The sequence below is a fragment of the Pezoporus wallicus genome, unplaced genomic scaffold (genome assembly GCF_028554395.1).
Source record: "Pezoporus wallicus isolate ANWC-B61680 ecotype Strahan unplaced genomic scaffold, APGP_CSIRO_Pwel_v1 contig_6217, whole genome shotgun sequence".
NCBI lineage: Eukaryota > Metazoa > Chordata > Aves > Psittaciformes > Psittacidae > Pezoporus > Pezoporus wallicus.
Genome location: NW_026637336.1, coordinates 40425 through 62125, shown reverse-complemented (window position 1 = coordinate 62125; position 21701 = coordinate 40425). Strand labels below are relative to the sequence as shown.

The window sequence follows — 21701 nt, the reverse complement described above, 5'->3', positions numbered from 1 at the left end:
CCAGCCTCAGTGACAGCTCCACATGCCAGCGGCTGCACCAAATTCTGAGATGGACCAAAACTGAACATATTCTGATGTGCAACATTCACCTTCTTTACAGAGAGAAAAAAAGAGGCTAGAAAAGGAAAAACAAAGAATTAACTGGACAAATGAACTATCTTTCCATTAGGATGAAAAAGGCATCACAGCACACACAAATGCAACAGCAGCTGTGTCTACACTGAAGGTTTGGAGAGGGCTGACAGTGAAGAGCCATCTTTTGTTAAACAGAGTATGTAGGGAGAAAAATGGATGCAGAGGAATGCAAGCCCTCATGGAAAACAGGGCCCCCATCTTCACATAGGGCTGCTGTAAGATAAAGCTATGATGCATTATCACACCGCAAGGCCTTAGACTTCCACGTGTAAACACACCACATGAGGAAGGAGAGAGATGTGGGTGCTGGAGAGCAGACTGGAAGCATGCATTGTGGTGTGACCCATCACAGACAGGAAGACCCAAAAGCAGCAAGGACTTGCCAGTGGTCCCATTGGGAGGAAGGGAACAACCGATAGGAAGTGAGACAGGAGATGGTCATCAGCTGTAGCTCGGTGTTCTGCTGCAGGAGCGAATTTACTCCATCACTAGGGCTCTGCTGCAGCTTCCTGTACCACTTCTGCACATCTCACTATGTTTTATGGCTCAGGATAGGGCAGCTTTACTCTTTCATTCCCCCACAAAAAAAGCAGTTTCAAAACTAAACCCACATCTATCAGACAGGCTTCAAATCCAAGGTAGAGATGAAAGAGGAAGCATCTGTCCTCAGACAGAAAAAGAAGGGGTGTGGGGGGAGAAACAAAGGAAAGAAAGAAAAAGAGGACAAAAGTACCATGCTCAGAGGTGGTTTGGTTTCAATCCATGCCATAAAACCCATCCATCTCAAAGCACTCCCATCAGAGCCCAGCATGTGTCTTTGACACTGCACATCACGCCAGCAGGCCCGCAGCAGTTTGATGTTTTGTATCAAACAGGGGTCCTATTAAATGCTCTCTCTGCATGATCTCTCCAAAGAGGAGCCTTTTGTCTTTCCCTGCTTGCTGGCTATGCTCATTTCAACACACTTGATCATCTCTTTCAGGAAGAGGATTAATGGAGGATACCGGTGCTTTGCAGGCAACTGAGTGCATTTGCAAGAAGAACGTTCATCCCATAAAGGCATGAAATGAGTCTAGCCAATTGATGATGGTCTCACAACATCCCACGGAGGTGGCCACCCATTTACCCCTGCTCTTTAAGTCAGTATTTCCTCCCTAATGCTTTCCTGTTTCTAGAAAGCTGGGTAAGCTGTTAGGTAATGGGCGACTCCTGTTTAAAGACTCAGAGCACTTTCTCTCATTGAGGAAAAGGGATCAGAAGGCAGCATGGTCTTCAGCCTGGGAAGAGGAAATCTGGGATTTACTTGCTGCACTGGCCTGCATCTCAACTAGTTTATGCCCCTCACTGCCTTTACTTTCATCCCCATCCCTCCACTAGCTTGGCTATTCACATTATGGACTGGAGCCACATTTACTGTTGTTTGATACCTGCTACAGTCCCCCATACCAATATTCACTAATTCATCATAAAAATTCTGTGTTAAAACACAAATGTTTCATCGCTTTCTGCACTCAGATCACCCAATTTAATATTTCCATAAAACACAGCATGTCCCTGGTTTAAAATACATGGATGTTACTTCAGAATACTGCAATACTGCCAAGGATTGCAGCTTTAATGTTATCATTTAAAGCTAACACTGTGGCACATCCCATTACCAAAAGCAGGGCAGAACAGTGCCCTCAGCTCAACCAGAATCTGTACTTTTATGGGTATTAATTATTCCACAATTGGGATTTAAGGAAGACATCCTTGAGGAATGAAAGGGAATTAAGCATCCGGCTCAGTTCTGTTCATGAGATTAGAGCTCCTCATCTCTCCAAGCTCCTTTACAAACATCAGCCTAACTTCATGTCAGCTCCAGCTCAAGACAGTCACAGAGAATAGGTGTGCTAATACATTTATAAACCTTGCCTTTCTCCCTGTAGTACTAATTCACCAGTGTTCAGCTCAGTAGGATGCTAGTAAAGCAGAACTGGAAGCACACGCTGTTTACAACTCTCTTGTTTCACTGAGTAGGAAGTGAAAATAAACACCAAGCAACCAGCCCTATTATTCACACACGTATGGGAACCCAAAATGCATTCCACATGAGGCAGGACACAAAACTGGGAAGACAATAAATCATCTCATATACATTCAGCATCACCCAACAACTCTGGATCAGCCAGCACGGCTGAGCTGGTTTCTCAAAACCATCCTCAGCTTTACTCTTCCAAAGGCAAAAATATCATCTGAAAACACCATGAATGTAAAATATTTTACCGTGTTTAGGGGAGAACAGAGGTGATTTTGATCTGGGTGGATTTTCTGGCCTTGGGGCTACCAATTGGACGGGCCGCACGTGTTTATCCAGCAGCTTCTTGAAGCAAGACTGGCGGTTCTCAAACATGCTTCGGACGTTTTCAAGCTTGACCTGCACTGACTGTATCTGGCACTGCAGAGAGTGAGAGAGACTCCTGTGATCAAATAACTACCACTGTTTTGCACTCTGACCCCAAACAGAGGACTATAAAGCTGACAATCCCACTCACTTGCTTTATACTGTGTCACAAGGAACTGGAGGGGTCGCTTACCTTTAGTTCTGATGTTAAGACTGACTCAAAATCGCAGTGTAGGGCTTGGGGATCATAGTTTAAGTAGGCTGAAGAGCTTTCAAGGAACCTTTCTATGTCCTGGAGAGCTTTCTGAGCGCCTTCTTTAGACTGGCACTTATCCATCTGCTGGTTGGCAAGCAGGTAGGCACCTTCATCACAGCACTGCAGAGCCTGGGGACAGCACAGGGCAAGCACAGGGAGCAGGACAGTCAGCAGTACCCCTGCTAACCAGCGATCCCATGAAGAATATCATTTACCAGATCTGTATGTTCAACACAGAGCTAAGTAGTACTCCTAAAGACCTCAGCAGCTATTGGGTTTTGATTAACAGAAAGGCCACATTTTGTCTGCAGGGTCCTCAACATAGCTAAGCTGTACCCCCACTGGATAAAACCAGAGCTATAACTGATACAGCAGCACTGCTTGGTGCACAGTTGAACCAAATGATAAGCAGATCTTTATTCATCCAACTCAGAAAGCTGAAGGAACACTACAGAGTTTACAAGGAGACAGGCAGGGGTTTTGTGGTAAATGCCTGGCTCAGTGCAGGCCTGAACTGTGAGAAATTAGCAAAGAAATTTGCATTCATGTCTTAAATAAAGAAAAAAAAGGATTTCAAATCGTACTTTAAACTTCCAACATTTAACGCACATTGGCACTAGGTTCAGCTGGCACTCACACGCTGTAATGTACACAGGCATGAGAAGATCATAGAATGGTTTGGGTTGGAAGGGACCTTAAAGCTCATCCAGCAGGGACACCTTCCACTAGAGCAGCTTGCTCCAAGCCCCTGTGTCCAACCTGGCCTTGAACACTGCCAGGGATGGGGCAGCCAAGAGGACCTGTGAACGGGAAGGGAGACCATGGAGAGCAGGACCATGGCATGCTCCAGCAGAGCCCCTGGGCTACCCACTAGCACCAACCAGGGCTGCCAGGAGCCCAGGAGAGGACACTGCCTTGCAGCCAAGAGGCTGCTGAGGAATGAATGGCCTTGTCCCCACACATTAGCGCAATACTGAGGTGAACACAGAGGTAAAACAAGTCTCAAGTCCCCCAAACCAGTGAAATGGAACAGGGCCAAACCTCACTGCTTCTCTTAACAGCCTCAAGCATATTACAGCCCTGTGCCTTCTGGCCTAATTAGAGTGAATTTCCCTAAATGAGTATTTGATGCCGATTAAGAGATCAAGGAGTTTTGAAGCCCCACGACTCCACTTCCATGCTAGCGCACAGCAGCTGTGCCTATCTACCAATCTGCCACCTCATTTTACAGTCAGCTATGCTCATTCTTAATAAATCTCTAAGAAAAATGGGCTGGCATTTATCCAAAAGCATCCCTTCTATTGCATTCAGTGTAAAAACCTCAAAAGTCAATTAACAGATGGATGCAGGATGAAACCATGACCAACAGCAGCAGCTGAACTTTGGTGTTCTGAAGAGATGCGCACCTCTTTCTGCTGACTGCTCACAGCAACAGCAGGTAGCTGTTTGCTAATTTAACCAGCTAAATGAGGGGTGAGGCTCTCCTCCAATCCCTACGGTTCACTTTCCTACTATGAACTGCTGAATCAAAGCTGCAACTTTCAGATGCTCCCAGCTAAGAAGTGGAGATGCTAACCCCATGGAGAAGCTAATATCTGTTTCTTAGGCCCAGTGTCTCTGAACTCTACCTGCTGAAGGCGGGTATGGAGATCCAGGGTCTTCTGCAGTCGCATCTGCTTCCTTTTGATCTCATCAGACAAGACATCGGAATGATGCCGCAGCTCGTTGCATTGCTGGCAGATTAAGTTGAGGGCATAGTGATGGTTTGCTGCTAGCTGGTGTCCATGTAGTATCACCACCTGAGCCTTCCCTATCAGATCCTTCAGCGAAAGAAAGAGAATGGATTGCACACTTACTGAATATCAAAATATCTACATATAACAACACAGAATCAGAGCATCACAGAATCACAGATCGGTTTGGGTTGGAAGGGACATCAAAGCTCCTCCAGTCCCAATCCCCTGCCATGGGCAGGGACACCTTCCACTAGAGCAGCTTGCTCCAAGCCCCTGTGTCCAACCTGCCCTTGAACACTGCCAGGGATGGGGCAGCCACAGCTTCTCTGGGCACCCTGTGCCAGTGCCTCAGCACCCTCACAGGGAAGAGCTTCTGCCTAAGAGCTCATCTCAGTCTCCCCTCGGGCAGGTTAAAGCCATTCCCCTTTCCCAGGTTTCAGGTACCCATAGAGATGACTGCCATTAGCAGGCAGAATAGGTGGCTTACACAGGATAAAATGCCACCCATTAGCTGGGAAAAAAAAACCTTTTGCTATCCAAAAAAAGAGGATGAAGAAGAAAAGAGCACTTCACCAAACTAGCAATGCTGGAAACGTATTGCTGCCATCCCAGGAACTGCACTCCATAAAAGCCTGTGCTCAAGTCCAGTTTAAACACACTGTGCTCATAAACATAAAGGCAACTTGGGCAGTTAAGGTTTATGGTGAAAACAAACTAAGGCCTTTGCAGCAAAGCCTGGTGCTGGTCAGTGCAATGGTTGTGTCTTCTCCAGGGCTGGCCTTCTGCTGGGACTGCTGTCCTGTTGCACCCTGCCTGCCTGGCCTTTTGTTCCTCCTCTGCCCACACACATTTCATCCAGATGGCCAGAAAGCCTTATCTCCAGATCCTTCAGGATCAATCCACTCACCCTGACCCGCTTGCCAAGCACATCCCTTTAGCGAAGTCACATCCTCCACTGGGCCCCTGTGAATCATCTCTCTTCACTCTTCTTTCCCCTGCATCTCTTAGTCTTTCTTCATCCATATGTTGTGTTCAAATCACAGACACATCAAGATAGCAACTTTTTTTGCTTCTCCATGTGCCTGGTAACCAGTCTCTGCCTATTAGCACTGCTAAAGCACTTCGCATATAAATAATTCTTCTTCCAGCTCATTAAATCCCACGCCTCCCCTATGTTCAGACATTTATCTGCTCTAGATCTTCCTGGTGGCTCAGCGATTTATTTTAACTATGATAATTAAATGGCCTGTTTCTGGCTTGCAGAGCGATCACAGCGTTTCTGCACACAGCAAAGAGACAAAATCAATCCTTTTCGTGCAGCCACTTCCCAACAGATCACACTAGAAGCAGGTAATGTCAGAAAACACCTCCTACCACAAACACAGAACATGCCTCTTGTGTTTCATCAGTGCCTCTTCCTTATGAAAGATTCTCTCACCTGAGCCATCCCATCGAAATGAGCCAAGTCTTTGAGCCTTTGTTTTACTTGGAGGGCACTGTCACCAGTGTCAGGAAGCTCTGCTTGCTGCCCCATGAGAAATTCAATGGCATTCTTGACCTAGACACAAAGAAGAAGACTGCTGCAAAGAGGATACAAAGCACAGGCAGAAAATCATTCTCAGACTGAAGTTAATCACACTTTAGCCAAGACTGCTAAATCCAAGCATAAAACTACAGTCCAAGATCTAATTACTGCACTCAAAGATGCTTCTATCAGCAAAATCTCTGTGACTGCAGGGCAGGGATACCTAAATTAGCTCTGAATGAGGAAGCACAGTGGTCTCCCCAAGCTCGCCAGCCCTGCCAGAGCCAAGGAAGTGCAGCAGGAATCAAACACTCCTAAAACACAAAGCACAAAAGCTTCTCTCATCTCCCCTCCTTTCCGTCTCCAGCTCTTCCTTCCACCACCAGCAGCGTGGATCTGATCATACCTCTTGAAAACTTTGCTCAAACTTCCACAGTTGTAAATATTGCTCCATTTTTAACTGATGTTTTTCCCAGAAGCCATCAAAAGCAGTCTCCATCTCACGCAGCTGGCCAAGTAACCTGCAGCACAGGAAAAGGACAGGACTGGAACAAATAGAGGACAAGCAGAGATGGGACAATCCCTAGAGAACGCACATTCAGGTCTTCTGGACCCAAGCTCTTGGGATGAAGTTACAGATGCATATATATGAGTTGTGAGGAGCTCAGAGAGAACGTCCATGGAATCATCACTGCAGAGGACAGCACCTGTGTGCAGCAGTTGTTGCTATCTCTATTTATCTGAATAATACAGAATCCCACTCTGTTTTGAGTTGGAGGGAAACATAAAGCTGATCCAGTTCCAACCCCCTGACACAGGCAGGGACACCTTCCACTAGATCAGGCTGCTCCAAGCCCCATCCAACGTGGCTTTGAATACCCGAGAGCCTGGCATGGGAGAACCCTGCATCTGCTCCACAGCCTCATCAAATCATTGTTGGGGGGGGAATCAGAGCACGTCCAAGTTACCTGACAAAAGTCACCCAGCAATTCAATGGGCCTGGAGCAAACACTGGTATCTTTACCTGTCTGAGAGGTGACTTAAACAACACATCTGTGCTTAAATCACTTGAGCAAAACAGGCACACAGGACCCTGGTGCACTCACCGGTTCACAGTCTCCCAGTCCCCAGGCCTTTCGCGGGGTTGGTCCTGGTTGCTTTCCCCAGAGTCCGGCTCTTCAAAACTGCTCAAAAGCAAGTTCCCCTCTTTTGTGACTGCTGTAATATCTTCCTGCATAATGCAAAACAGTTCTGAGTCATTTGCTGAGGTGAGGATAAGTCATATTGCGCTTCTCCTACCTGAGCTTCTCTGTATGAAACGAAGCACTGGCATCCATCAGAACAAAGGACTCCCAGAAGATCTTTTAGCACCCTTAATGTAGGGTTAGCCCCTGGAGCTGGAGGAGGCTGAACCACAGACTGGTCACCAAGCTGGGTGGAAACTGGCACACTTGAAAACATCAGGCCACTAAAGGATTCAAGAGGCAGGAGGACAGCATCACCATGGGTCCTCCTTGGCGAGCAGGTGAGTTGGTGCTAGATACCTGTCTACAAGTTCATACATTCAAGCAAGTATTTCTGCTTCTCCATCAAGGTCATTGCAGGACATTGTAAGAGGAGCATCCCATAGTGGGATAAAACTGGGGCTGAGACCATGTGGCATCACTTATTGGAGCCTGTACCTGTAGAAACAACACTCTCAATGAGACTCCACTTAGAGACAATTTAAAGCCTCGGTGTGCTCACTAGCATCAGCTGAGGTGCTTTGTGCTGTGCTGGGCTCAGCCCCATACAAACAGGTGCATTTAGTCACTTATTTTCAGGAAAAAAGAGACCACACATAGAGGTCAGGAGGAAGGAATAGGAGTGGCTGAAGAAGCCCTGAAGGAGAAACCTGGTGATGGCTCCATTGGACAGCCAACTCACAGAGGAGTGATAGCCCACCTTAGGGGATGGGCACGTTTCTATTGCAAGAGAAACAATGGCTAAACCGCTTTAAGGAGAAGATTCAGAGAACACAGACTTGCTTAAGCATCTGTGTGCCCCATATAGCTCAGAGCAACCCAAACACAACGGCATCTTTAGGGCAGTAGCCCAGGAGCAGAAGGACATGGCCACAGGAGCTTTTCCTCTCCCACACACAAAGTGTCCACTGCCAAATTGCATCCCTGTCACTAAAACATCCCAGCAGATGATCACAAGGCAAAACCCCATCCTCTTTTCACACTACCACATGCAGGAGACCCAGAAGGGATGAGGAATTCTGCAGCATGCTTTAGACTGCAGGTAGCTGTTATTTCACCCTCATACATCTCCCTCCCCAGAGCCCCGCACTTCCCTTTTGATTCAAAGCTTTTATCGTATGTGTGCCAAAGTGGCCTGACTACCAGAGATGTTAACTTGATTTCTTCCCATTCAGTCTATCAAAGAGCTTCATTTCTTAGTTACTCTCTTAATTAATTTCTGCCACTTTTGTCATTGTGTTTGCAACCTGCTCAGTATCACAGCTACAGAAATCACTCTGATCAACTCATTATCTGGACTCAGGAATCAGCTGTACAAGTCTTGGGCTTGTCATGAGAGACACAAGGACCCCGTGTCTTGCTGTCACCACAATGTGTGCATGGTTTCTCATCTGCTTTCATCCTTCCTGGGCTTAGAGGGAACAGAAGAATAAGTCCAGTGGATTTCATCTCAGTCAAAAGCCAATGAGTGGGTCTGATGTTCAGAATTAATAGATGAGGCATTAAAAGCAACAGATGCTTTGTACCGAGTGCTGCTGTGCTTTATATGCAAATGGAAACACAGGACATAGTTTATTTCCCCACAGTGTGTTACTGTTTTATACACAGGACTGCATTGTGTAGTTTGTGTTTCCTCCCTACACTTTGGATGTAACCCTAAGCATGAAGCTTCAGTCAGCAAGTCCTACTGCAATATATGCAGCAGCTGTTTTACACTACAGCTCTCTTCATGCTCAAAGAATAAAGGACTATTGGCAGTATCTATAAAGATACTCCCCACACACACATTTATGCCTACTCACAACACACTTTGGATGTCATTCTGTATATTTCTTACAGGCAGCCTTCTGCGAACTCGCAGTCATGTCAATGACAAGTGATTATAAATGAGAATAGATACACTTCCTTGACTGATGGAAACTAATCCTGTCATACAGCAAAGGAGCTCATCCTTCAGCCACACAGCATGGCTATTAACAAGGGAACTGTTTCTGAAGTGAGGGTTTGGTGACAGGCTTCTGCTGTCCCCAGGGAGATGCAGGAGCAGCAAAGACAACAGGTTGACATAGCAGCATCTGGGGGCACTAAAGCTTCCCCTAAACCCTATCACAATATTAACAATAGTAAGAAGCCAACGTTGTTTAAGACAAAACATGAAGGCTCATGCTCATTCACACCCTGAATGCTCTGTGCAATGCACTCACACAAAATCTTCACTTTGGGCGCTCTCCAGCACCGTTCCTTTAATCCCCCCCAGGGAAGCAGCATCAGGCAGAGGGTCCTTGGGCAAACCACCCCTCCAGACCCCCCAATGATCTCTGCATGCATCTTTCTCCAGCCATGGGAATGAAGCAAAAGGAATGGCATCGGGAGCACAACCACAGAGGTGATGAAGCCTCCCACCCACCCTCCTGCCAGCGAGACATGCAAATCCCGCAGGAGGAGCACAGCACAGACACCAAAGAGCAAGGAGGCGGCAGCGGAGACAGGCTGCTGGATGCTGGCAGGGTAATTTGCTTCAGCGGGTGGGTAACCTACAGAAGGAGTCATGCTGTGTTTTATCTTGTCTGTCAACACATACACATGGCAGGAAGGCGGAGATCCCACCTTGCGGTGCAAACAGGGGCTGGAAACACGCTGCTGATCCATACCTTGAGCTGGTAGTACTTCTCTGTGCGCAGGGCCAGGATGCGCTCGATGGAATACATGTCATCCGGTAGCTCGGTCTCTGCCAGCTCCGTGCCAAAGGACTGTAACATCTGGGCAATTTCCTTCACGGTTAGAGCAAAACTCTCTATGGCCTGGTGGGAGATGAGAACTGCAATCAGCATGGGATTTGGGATGCTCCTACAGCTCATTAGCAGTGCACAAAGAGCCATGGCTCGGATCTACAGGGAGGGAAACAGCTTGATGTGAGAGAGGTGAGTGGCATGTCCAGATGTGTGCTGTGGTGCATCAGCTGGCGGCCACCAACATGTGGCTCAGCGCAGACTGAACCCACAACAGGATTGTATTGGGCAGAGACACCTGATATTTGGCATTTGCTACCAATTCTTATGCATTCTCAGATTTTTTCTGCTACATAATGGAAGCCTATGGCAGAAGCCACCACAGGATGCATCTCCTTTATTCATAGACACACTTCATAGAATCCCAGATTCGTTTGGGTTGGAAGGGACCTCAAAGCCCATCCAGCTCCAACCCCTGCCACGGGCAGGGACCCCTTCCATAGAGCAGCTTGCTCCAAGCCCCTGTGTCCAACCTGCCCTTGAACACTGCCAGGGATGGGGCAGCCACAGCTTCTCTGGGCACCCTGTGCCAGCGCCTCAGCACCCTCACAGGGAACAGCTTCTGCCTAAGAGCTCATCTCAGTCTCCCCTCGGGCAGGTTAAAGCCATTCCCCTTGGCCTGTCCCTACATCCCTTGTCCCAAGCCCCTCTCCAGCTTTCCTGCAGCCCCTTCAGGCACTGGAGCTGCTCTCAGGTCTCCCCTTCAGGAGCCTTCTCTTCTCCAGGCTGACCCAGCCCAGCTCTCTCAGCCTGGCTCCAGAGCAGAGCTGCTCGAGACCTCGCAGCATCTCCGTGGCCTCCTCTGGACTTGCTCCAACAGCTCCACGTCCTTATGTTGGGGGCTCCAGCGCTGAATCCCTTTAATTCCTCTATTTAAACCACACTGGGAACCGCCTCCAGGTCGCAGGCCTTTGGAGATGTATTTGGCTTCTTGGTGATGGATGTTTCTAGCTTTACAAGCCCAAAGGGCAGGTTACAAAGCAGCATGGAACCATGGGCACCTCATCTGCAGCTTCATCAGAGAGCAAGGGAGGGAGCTAAATGGAGATGAACCGGACAGAGTGGGATGGTAACTAGTGCTGTTGGTACCTCCGAACACATCCCAGGCAGACCGTGGGAGCTCTGGACATGCAGCATAAAGCATCACAAAGTTCATGGCACAAGAGTGGAGTTAACTCCAGCTACAATGTCTTGTGCTTTTGCCTTTATGCTGAGCTCCACATCTGCTCGTGTGGATGATGCTTCAGGAGAAGGGACACTAGGATGGCTGGTATATGTTTCATTGGTGCTGTGATTTGTTGGGAAGGTAACTGGGAAAGCAGTCTGCCATTCAGCTTAGAATGATAGGATAGTGTGTTTTGGAAGGGACCTTAAAGATTATCTAGTTCCAACCCCTCTACCACAGGCAGGGATACAATCTGGGAGACAAAGTCCCAGTTAAAACTAATATTACAGCAAGCAGAGAAACACATGGCAAGGAACAGCTCAGGGAATTAAACACCTCATTCCTGGCAATATTAAAGGAAAATTCTTGCAAAGAAGAAAAAACATAAAGGAAACCATCTGAATCCTCTGCATTTGGTCAGCATGCAGAAAGCAGTCTCATTGCTCTGGTTCCCAAACACATTTGTGATATTAATCACATGAAACAACCATTACAGATATATATAAAAAAGGCCTATTTTTGTATCTACCATTAAGGGAATTTTAATAAAGACTTAAAATGACAAATCTTTTGGAAGCAGTTTCAAAAGGAGCAGTTTCAAAAGGAGGGAGTTCATCATCTAATTCCTTTATAAACCCATCAAGTGCCTAATGCCACTTGATTCCTTTGCAAATAGGATACAAGAAATGCATTTGGCATCAGGGGTCACTTCCAGCTACCCATTATTCACTGCCTTACAGAAAACCTTCCCCCATCCATCCCAAACGCCCAAGAGCCCTGTGCTCAGCCCTGGTACGTACAGTCCTGAAGATGACCCACTCGCTGTGGCAATACTCCAGGGTGCCTCCAAACTCTGGGGTTAGTTGCTGTTCATCAATATATGTCAGCAGGTCACTCACTGAGCTCAGCATAACAACCTACAAGCAAGCCAACACCGTTACTTGGTTGAGCATCACTTCTAGCCATACATGAATCAAGCCTAAGAAGCTTTTATGTGTCTAAAAACTGGGTTTGCTCTAAATACTGTTCTACAGAATGGCTTTCTTCTTATGCTTATGGCTTAATATGGCTTTTATTTGATGCATTTGACCATTCTGGTAGGCCAACCCTGATCTCCCAAGTGCTTTCTTCCTTGAATGCAAAGCACAGAGCGATGCTGCAGTATCTAACTGCAGAACAGAGCTGGAAGCAGAAGTAATGCAGGGTTTTGCAAGGAATGACCAGTAATGTAGAAAAACATATATACACTTTAATAAGTTATGAAGCCAGCTTCACACAAACATATATTCATGAGGCTTTGGGAGTCTTGATCTGCCCTCGGATAAGTCATGAATTTTCAGGACTGTGCAAATGGCAATCATTCATTTTAGACTGAAAAATGCAAAGCTTGTGAAAGTCATATTATTTCCTAAAGGAAAACACTAGTTTGCTTTATGCATTTGTAACTGCATCAACTGAGACTCCATAAATGTACTGTACTTCTCTTAATTATTCTTATTATGTCCTGTGATCAAGGTGGCTTTAGAAGCCGTGGAAACTCTGACTCAAAGAGCATAAAACACCATTTCAGTCGCTGTTTTAGAAACAAACACCAACATGGTGATGGTATGGAATTTATACTGAGATGAAAATGGGTGGAATTCATTGCAAGAGCCTCACTGGACACGTCTTTTGACTTTTTAGACATTAAACAAACTCCTGAGCATGGTTTTATCCTCCACGCAGCCTATATGGGGGATGAGAACAGGCTGAGAAGCCCACCAGCCACTACCGTGGTACTCTGGTGGGGAGTAAACTGCACAAGGGAAGATGAAAAATGCTAAAGGAGAGGTTTGATGGAGACCGATCTGGTGGAAATAAGGCATTTCTGGCAGGGACGTTCTGGCGACTGCACATATGGGTGCCTGCAGTGTGGGACACTGTCACCCTCTGACCCGAGGTGCACTGATCACACACAAACACAACAGCTCTGCATGCTCGTACCGGTAACTTGAGCAGAAAATCCTCCTGACTGAAGCGAAACCCAATGTCAGTGAAGGTGCGCTGGAAAAACCCCGTGGGACGCAGAACCATCACTAGGTGCAGGTTCCCTGGGAAAGATGCCTGCAAGGAAACAGAGAGGAAATTCACTCCAAGGACACGGCAGGTCCAACCGCAGCTGCCAAACGCCTATAATCTATATAACGTTCAGCATTAGGACTTGAGGAGTGAAACTACGACTTAGCAAGGAACAGAGGGCTGGAACATCGAGAGGAGTAACAGACAGATTGAGGCAGCAAAATGTATTGCCAAACTCACTAATCATCCCATAACTGCATCAAGCACAGTCTTGTCCCTGGTAACTACCAGGCAACATTTCATTTATGGTAAGAATTCGGAGTTCCTGTATTCAAGCATATGGTTGGCAGGCACATTCCAAATGGATCTGTGGAAAGGGTGTTCAAGAGTGAAAATGAGGTTTTAAGCAAGTAGGTGTCATATCATTAAATTATGGCTAAGTGCATGATGCAAAGGATTGAGTTAATTAAGACATATGATTTCCTCTGAGATCCTGCCAGAGCAGGTTATATTTCTCCATATATTCCCCCATATACTATCCTCCTCCTTGAAACACGGTAGTAGCATCTATACCAACTGTCACAGTAATGAACGTGTTTAGGTTTTTTGCACTGCAGGGCACTTAATCTGTGCCTTCTAAACCAAGACTGCTCCTGTAAACATGCATTTGTGTTCTTCAAAAAAGCCATGATTTACAGTTGAGATCTGACATCCATGAACTGCATCGTAACTCGTTTTCTTGTGCAGGAAAGGTCAGGTTGTGGCTTCCACTGCCCACAACGTCACTTAGAAAGGGACAATGACTTTTAGGATCAAATAAGCCACATGAATTCAATATATTGATCTGTTGTTATTTTAAGTAGGAGCAAGGAAAAAATGAATTCATGTGAATCAAGTGCAGGATTCCTACCCTTTGGAAGTCAACAAGAATGGTGCCAGGGACAAAGGTTTGGCATTAAAACCAAGCAAACCATTAAACAACAGATACGTTGGTGCTGGCTCCAAGCCCTGGGTGCTGCTCCTCTGTTACCCAGTGCCTGGTCAGCACACAACTGCTGCCAGCCCCAGGCACACAGTGATGGCCACAACCCATCCTTGGGGAGACCCAACGAACCAACTTCCAGCCCCATCAAACATGCAGATGGGCCAAAGGTCTAACCCTGGCCATGGAGTCACCGGAGCTTTGCAGCTCCGAGGTCTTGCCCAAGAGCGCATGGATGAGAGGCTGCAGGAGATCCAGGTTCAGCTACCTGCTCAATTAGCTCTACAAGGAAGATCAGCTCTCCTGCAAGACAACCCCAAGCAGGCTCTCCAACACCCAGCTACAAGACATAGCTCTGATGATAACTCCTCTCAGAGACCCTCCTCAGTTCAGGACTCGTAACCTTAGCTTCCTGTATAAGGAAAATCATCCACAGGGTACCAGACATCTCCGAGGAGGTGGAGTGGTTCCTCACTTTGAGGAAGTCTCTGCCTGGGATGTGGAAACCCTTCCCTGAAGAAAGCACCACCAGAACTGGGATGCAGAGAACCTTCCCTGAGGAAAGCACCACCAGCTCTGGCACAGGCTTGTAGGCATCTTGAATGAACTGAAAATTAACAGCATTCATATTTCACTGGAAGGCCTCTGACAAGTTCATCATCATCCTCTTGTGCATCCCAGAGAAGCTGGCTGCCTCTCCCACCTCACTACCCTGGCTCTCTATTGAACCCAGGAACCACTGGTATTGCTCTTTCCAGGCCTGTTGACTGACCAGGCTGGTCCTTGACGCTCTTCCCTAGGCACTAGTTGATCCCAGAGAGAGATCTGTCGGTCTGCATTCATGGCAATGTCATGCCCTTCCCTCCAGAGCTGCGAGTCCACCATGTGTCATTCCCTCATGCCCACCCTTATGTCCATGCTTGCTTCATTCTATATCCTGGTCATTTCCCAGTGGGGATTTCTTTGCAGACAGGCTAACAGTAGCATCCTCCAGCAAGGTTTCAAAGATACCACCAAGAAGCCACCACAAGCTGTAAACCTCGAAGGAAAGGATGCTTCAAGACAGGCCCTGCATCCCTGGCATTATGGCTCAAGACTGACTTGAACCAAAGCCTTGTGAGGCCAATGGTCTTACAACGCTTTAATTGCTTGGAGGATGCAATTTTAGGTCCTTCTGCATGGTAATGAGTCCACTCTTAGTGAAACCAAAGGTAAAATGCCTGCAAAAACCACACTGCAATAGCTACAGGGTGTGAAATGCCTTGCTGAGAAGAGAAGTGCTTTGGACACCTTTTGTTTCCTGAAGGCAGGATGCCAACAGGACATAGGGGAAAAGACCATTACCTGGCACTCACATCCTTCTGCAACGCCCCCCACAGGGGCAAACTCCCCTTTGACACAACTTCACACCCATACACCCCCAATGGGCACCTGGATTTCCAGGTGATTTGATTTTTGTTCAGTTTAGGAAGCATTTGGGCCTTTCTCAGCTGATTTTATCCACATAGATTCAAGGTCAGCGCTTATGAGTAGCTACAAACCAAGAAACAGAGCTTTGCAAATGAGACCTAATGTATTTCAAGCACTGAAAAACACAAGCCAAAAATAAGCCTGCAGAAAGGTAAGCACCAATCAAACCATGTCCTGTACCCTACTACAGACTTAAGAGAAAGGATTAAAGGTTAAAACCCCCATATATATATGTGTGTGTGTGTGCATATATATAAAGAAATATACATGTAATTATAAACCAGTTATTCCTCAGAGAGATAACAGAGGGACTATATCTATTTAAATCACTACTGCAGTTGTAGTTTCTAAGGGCTGAGGTCTAGTAAGTTACCTGCAAACTCAACTCTAATGATACTGCTGGAAAAAATCCCTTCCCCACAATACATTCGGGAAAGCAAAGACAAAAGAGCCTTAATCGTGCCTTATGTTTTATCTTACTACTTATAACACTACAAAGAACCTCGTGCATTTGGTGACCTTGGGGTTAGGTAACAAAACACAAAAGAACCTCCTAATGCCTGTGCCCTCTGCTATTCCTCTGCAGCATACCAGGAAAGGAGGAAAACTCTCGGCACAATTCCACTAAACCAGGCAGTTGGCAACATTTCATTACTATTAACTCTCTCCCTGACCAAAGACCGTGCTCAGGACATACTCCCCCTTCTGAGGACACAAACGTGTGCACCTTAAGGTCCCAGCTCAGCAACTTGCTTAAATGCATGCTCAACTATAACCCCGTAGACAGCCCTGATATAATCAATATAGACGAACTAGGCTAATAAAGCACAAGCACAGGCATGCACTGAAAGCATCATAGTTATTATCTCTTCAGTGAATATCTCATCCTGATGCATTTAATGTGATTTTTCCCCCCATTTTAGGAATTCGGTTTCCAGGGAATATTCTTCCCTGCAGCTCACTGGGACATACGGAAGGTCGGAAATCAATGAACACAAAGTAGTATCTGCCACTAAGTTTGCTTCTGAGTGATGGAGACTGAGGCTAGTGGTCCTTACACATACAGGTGCTGAAGTTCATAGAATCATAGAGCCATAGAATCACAGAGCACCAGGCTGGAAGGGGCCTCAAGGATCATCTGGTCCAACCTTTCATGGCATAGCATGACCTAGACAAGATGCCCTAGCACCCTGTCCAGCCGAGCCTTCACAGTGTCCAACCTTAATGACTTTCTGCTGTCCCTTAAAGTCACACCGCAAAATGCCAGGCGCTGCTCGTTTGAGCTTTAACTCCCCCCAGAGCCAAAATGAAACTCCGAAGCGCTCTGCTACCGTTTTATTGCAGCCGGCTGCAGAATTAACCCCCGAAGATGCTGCGAGCATCGCTGCCGCACACCTCCCACCCAGGGCCCGCTCCCTGCCAGCGGCTCTCCCGTACCGTACAGCAGCGAGCACAGCCTTTCCCAGGACATGTCGCGATGCGACAAGCAGCAGCACTGCGGGACAGCGGTGCCCGATGCCCGCCCGCACGGAGGATGCTCCTATAATCACTCCATTAAACCGGCTCCGGTCAATACTCCCGCTTCCTCCATCACCTCCCGCACACCCCCCCGGTACAACGAGGCCTCTCTCCGCCGATCCCCCCCCCCCTCCTTCCGTGCTCGCTGCAGCACGCCGGGCCCGGAGCCTTACCGCAGTGCTGCCGGCCCGCCGCCCGCCGCGCCGCGGGCTCGCCTCGGCCATCGCCCCGCAGCCGGGACAGGACCGCACCGGACGGGGCGGACGGGACGGAGCCCCCCGCGTTCCCCCGCTGCTCGCCCCGCAGCCGGGCAGGGCAGGCAGCAGGCAGGCAGCAGGCAGCCCTGCCGGCACCCGCGCCCGGCTCGCAGCACCGCGCTCCTTCCTTAGCGCCGGGTTTGCTTTTAAGGTGGAATGCCCCAAATCATCCTGCAATCAAGGCCAGTGCTTTTCCCTTCGAGGATGGGGCTCGCAGCGATCCTCTCGCCCCTTCCCCCTTCCTCCCCACCTTGTCTCAATGTGTGTTGTCAAGGGGAGCGAGGAAAAGATGCTCCTGCCAAAACCTGAGGCTCGCCCAGGGCTGCACGGCCTTGCTTCCAAATGCACGTAGCACCAGCGTGAGCTCTGCCCGTGCAATTAGAGACATACACAAAGAGTTAAGCAAAAATCGGTCTGATCCTACATTTTTCTGGATCAGATGCACAAGAGCAGAGCTGCAATCGCATATACACATGCTGTAAAAATAGGACACTGTGCATTTGAAATGCAGCTTATTTGCACTTCTTCATTCCAAACTTATACAGAGATCAGAAGACTTTTTTTATCGCAGCATGGGTTTATGATTAGAAAGAAATCAAGATGTGCTCTTTTATGTCACCTGCACAAAGGTGCAAGTCCAGCCAAACTCCTCCTGGACACAAAGACCAGACCCTGGTTTTAAAGCAAGATTCCCAAGTCTTAAGATTTAGTGGACACGGGTTTCCTGCTTGTCACTCCTCTTCACACAGAGCATCTCCACACTATTGACAGATAGCCCCAATACTCCAGGCAGAGTCACTCCTCTACATGGACACGCAGTGCACACAGGCACACAAATAGGGTGGATGCTCAAAGGTCACCCCATAATTAGATTTCCTTATTAAGCACAAAATGAATGACACTTCTGTAGAAGCCACAAATTAGGACAGGGTTTTCCCCCCCCCATTTGAAACTTCCAAACTACGCAAAGTAACCGCATCACCCTTAAAAGATGCTCTCAGTAGTAGCGAACGCTGGCAGCAGAACTGAATTTTGATGCTCCCTTTAAAGAAGTACTTTTAAAAAGCTCTTTCTTCCCTGATGGCATGGTAACCACGCTTGGAAATTCAGCTTATGACATCCAGGGAAACCAGAGCCCAAAATACCGACAGAGGCATCTTATGCACACTGCAAAGAGGTAACCCCCCCCTCTTCCTTCCACAGGATGCCCATCAGCAAAACACCATCAAAGCCTGACTTTCTGAACACCAAGTTCAGCTGGACCAGTGTTACATACTAAAACAGTGTAAGATTTAACTTTATCAGATCTAACCAGAATGAGGTATGAGCTTTTCTTCCTCAGTATAAACCATTTGCTTCATTACCCATCAGATGGATCAATGTATTTAACTGTTCCATGATTAAAGACAATAATAAGACACCCAGAATATTTTCATTGACTTACCCACATGGCTGGCTGGAAAAGCATTTATTGGCTCCTACCTACCCATGTACCTATAAACCTGACTTTCCTACACATGCATGCACTGCTGTAACACCATGCTCTGATTTCACAGCACACAGTGTGCTGCTGAGCTGCAAAAAGCTCACTTTGAGGTAAGTGCCACCAGGATATGTGCTGATGATGTGTAGCACCTCAATATATGTCATATTTAAAATACATGAATGCATATATAGACATTTAAAATAGCTTTTGCCACCCATGCCCACATACAAATGCTTGTGAAGCCTGTTTTAAGAACCTAACGCTTTCAGTCACTGACAATTGGGTAAAACATAGTCTCATTAATAACCAGTGTCTAGAAAGAATATATATTAAGCCACCACCAAAAGCACAGAACAAGGCACAAAACCCATCTGAACCATTATGAAGAAGTACAAAACCAAGCAAATGAATCAGTTAATACTCAGATTGCTCATTTACACACTCAAATGGGGCATAGAGCTGTGCCTGAGTTAATTATAGTGCCATAAACCAAACTACAACCTAGGGAGAAAGCACGAGCATCATTGCTCCTGGTTCCCACTGATTTCTTGGAAGTGATACATAATGAGCACGATGACTTAGTACATTAAAAGATATTAACATTAAAGAGGACTTACTGCTATTTTTTGGAGAGTCATTTTGACTGAAGTCCATGTGTCCAATCGTCTATCCAGGATCAGGATAAATCTGGTGTCTGACTCATGTTGACTGTGAGAGAAGAAAATACCAATAACCACACAACATCTTAAGGGAATGTGATTCTATTCCCCAAAAACACCTCCAGAACACGGAGCACAAACCGCAGGGTGACACTGCCACGACTCCCTGAGCAGATTCCAACAAGAAACTTGGGAAGCCCACCTTAGGGTGAGCCCAGGGTGAAGCATCACCTTCGAATTGCGCAGGAGGTGGAGACAATACATTAGGGGAAACACACATCAGCGTAGACAACAGCTTCCCCTGGGAACCCACACTGGTCTGGAGATCTCTGAGGAGGTCCAAGGAGGCAGCAGCCGCTGCTCCAAGATGCACATCCCTTTGTGGTCAGCTCTTTCGTCCGATGGGACTTGCCACCTCCTTGCCCAGGTTATAGCAACCGAGCCATGACTTGGTTTGGCATAAGGCAATAGAGGAGGCATCACACCAGGGAAGAGTGATGCCAGCCTGGTAAGGGGAGAGGGGGAACTGGGGCTGGAATAGACTGTCAGGGCTTCCCCAGCACCTCCCAAGGCCCCATTGGAGAGGGGGTGAATGATAGGAGGCATTTTCTAACACCCCCTGCATGCCCAGGTTTCCTGGCATCCCTCTGACACCCAAAGCCTTTAAACTGCTTTGAAATCCCCATCCTTACCAGCCAAGGCAGCAGTACCAGGGATGCCTGGGCTGGCAGTGAGCTCCTTACCCATCTGAGATCAAACATTGCCTTCCCAAGCTAACTGGGCACAGCTCAACCAGCTCAAACCATGACGATACACACCTCGGGGCAGTCTGAGTTACAAACTGGCATCATGTTTGCACACAGGTAAGGGTACGCTGGCTTGTAACCCAGTCCTCCGATGTGAATGTATTTACAGGAGACTTAGGTAATATCTACAACATTTATTTAGTGGATGCTGAAACCAGATAACACATCCCATGCGCTAGGGCCGTGTCCCTACCCTATTGCTGCAGAGAGGCTCCCAGTACACATGCTGGGTCAGGTATCTGCACTGGGCACAGCCCCATGCAGGCACCAGCGTTGGTACTTCTCATGTTTGGCAAGTGAAAACACATGGGGCATCACTGACAGGTATCACACGGCAGACAACGCTTGGCAACTACACTGCATGGAGGCAGTGCAGGAGCTCTCACTCGATGCACATCTTGCTGCTCTGGCATCTGAGAGCCACACCTCTGGCAAATACATTTAAAAGGAATTAGAGGTTGTGCCAAGAGGAAAAGACACAGAATTCCCTCTGGCTCATAACAACAAGGCACTGATACACCAGATACAGAGGCACCCAGCTCTGTCCTACACATACATCACACCCAAAGTGCAAAGGTTTCGTGTGAATTTATACATTGCTATTGAGGCACAGCACAAAAGAGCAGACAAAACTCACGGTGTGTTTTACACATGGGTTGAACACAGAACTTTGGCATGTAATGAAGTGTGAGGTTACACACCGTGAGCTGCACCGGGCACGGCTTTCCAGCCAAAACCTTTTCCACCTAAAATAGTTCTGGCAACATGAAACTACTGCAGGGTTCTGTCAGCTCTGTTCATCCCCTCCATGAGATAAATGACCTGGGTAGGTGCAAGGGGGCAAAAGGATCCCTTTGTTTGAGGGAAAATAAAACCTTTTTCAGCCCATCCTAAAGCTTTTAAAAGTCTCTGTTCAAGGTGGAACAATTTTCCACCTCCACTGTCTCCCAGTCTGGAGAGGGGCTTTGGACAAGGGATGTAGGGACAGGCCAAGGGGAATGGCTTTAACCTGCCCGAGGGGAGACTGAGATGAGCTCTTAGGCAGAAGCTGTTCCCTGTGAGGGTGCTGAGGTGCTGGCACAGGGTGCCCAGAGAAGCTGTGGCTGCCCCATCCCTGGCAGTGTTCAAGGCCAGGTTGGACACAGGGGCTTGGAGCAAGCTGCTCCAGTGGAAGGTGTTCCTGCCCGTGGCATGGGTTGGAGCTGGAGGAGCTTTGAGGTCCCTTCCAACCC

At 47.5% G+C, this 21701-nt stretch overlaps 1 protein-coding gene across 2 annotated transcripts in view; it reads right to left on the bottom strand.

Annotated features, from left to right (window-relative positions):
- The window catches only part of MCF2 (MCF.2 cell line derived transforming sequence), a 56174-nt gene that overhangs the window by 19826 nt on the left and 14647 nt on the right, over nt 1-21701 (bottom strand). Inside the window, exons 4-13 of one of the 2 annotated variants that reach the window (XM_057404854.1) lie at nt 19622-19712; nt 13217-13336; nt 12034-12150; nt 9931-10080; nt 7142-7266; nt 6442-6556; nt 5949-6068; nt 4403-4594; nt 2712-2903; nt 2401-2572 (exon numbers count right to left, since the gene is read on the bottom strand). In XM_057404854.1, the coding sequence (XP_057260837.1) occupies nt 2401-2572; nt 2712-2903; nt 4403-4594; nt 5949-6068; nt 6442-6556; nt 7142-7266; nt 9931-10080; nt 12034-12150; nt 13217-13336; nt 19622-19712 (1394 nt within the window). Of the gene's footprint in view, nt 1-2400; nt 2573-2711; nt 2904-4402; nt 4595-5948; nt 6069-6441; nt 6557-7141; nt 7267-9930; nt 10081-12033; nt 12151-13216; nt 13337-17434; nt 17664-19621; nt 19713-21701 lie in introns of those variants that run through there. The other variant, XM_057404855.1, reaches the window with a different exon arrangement.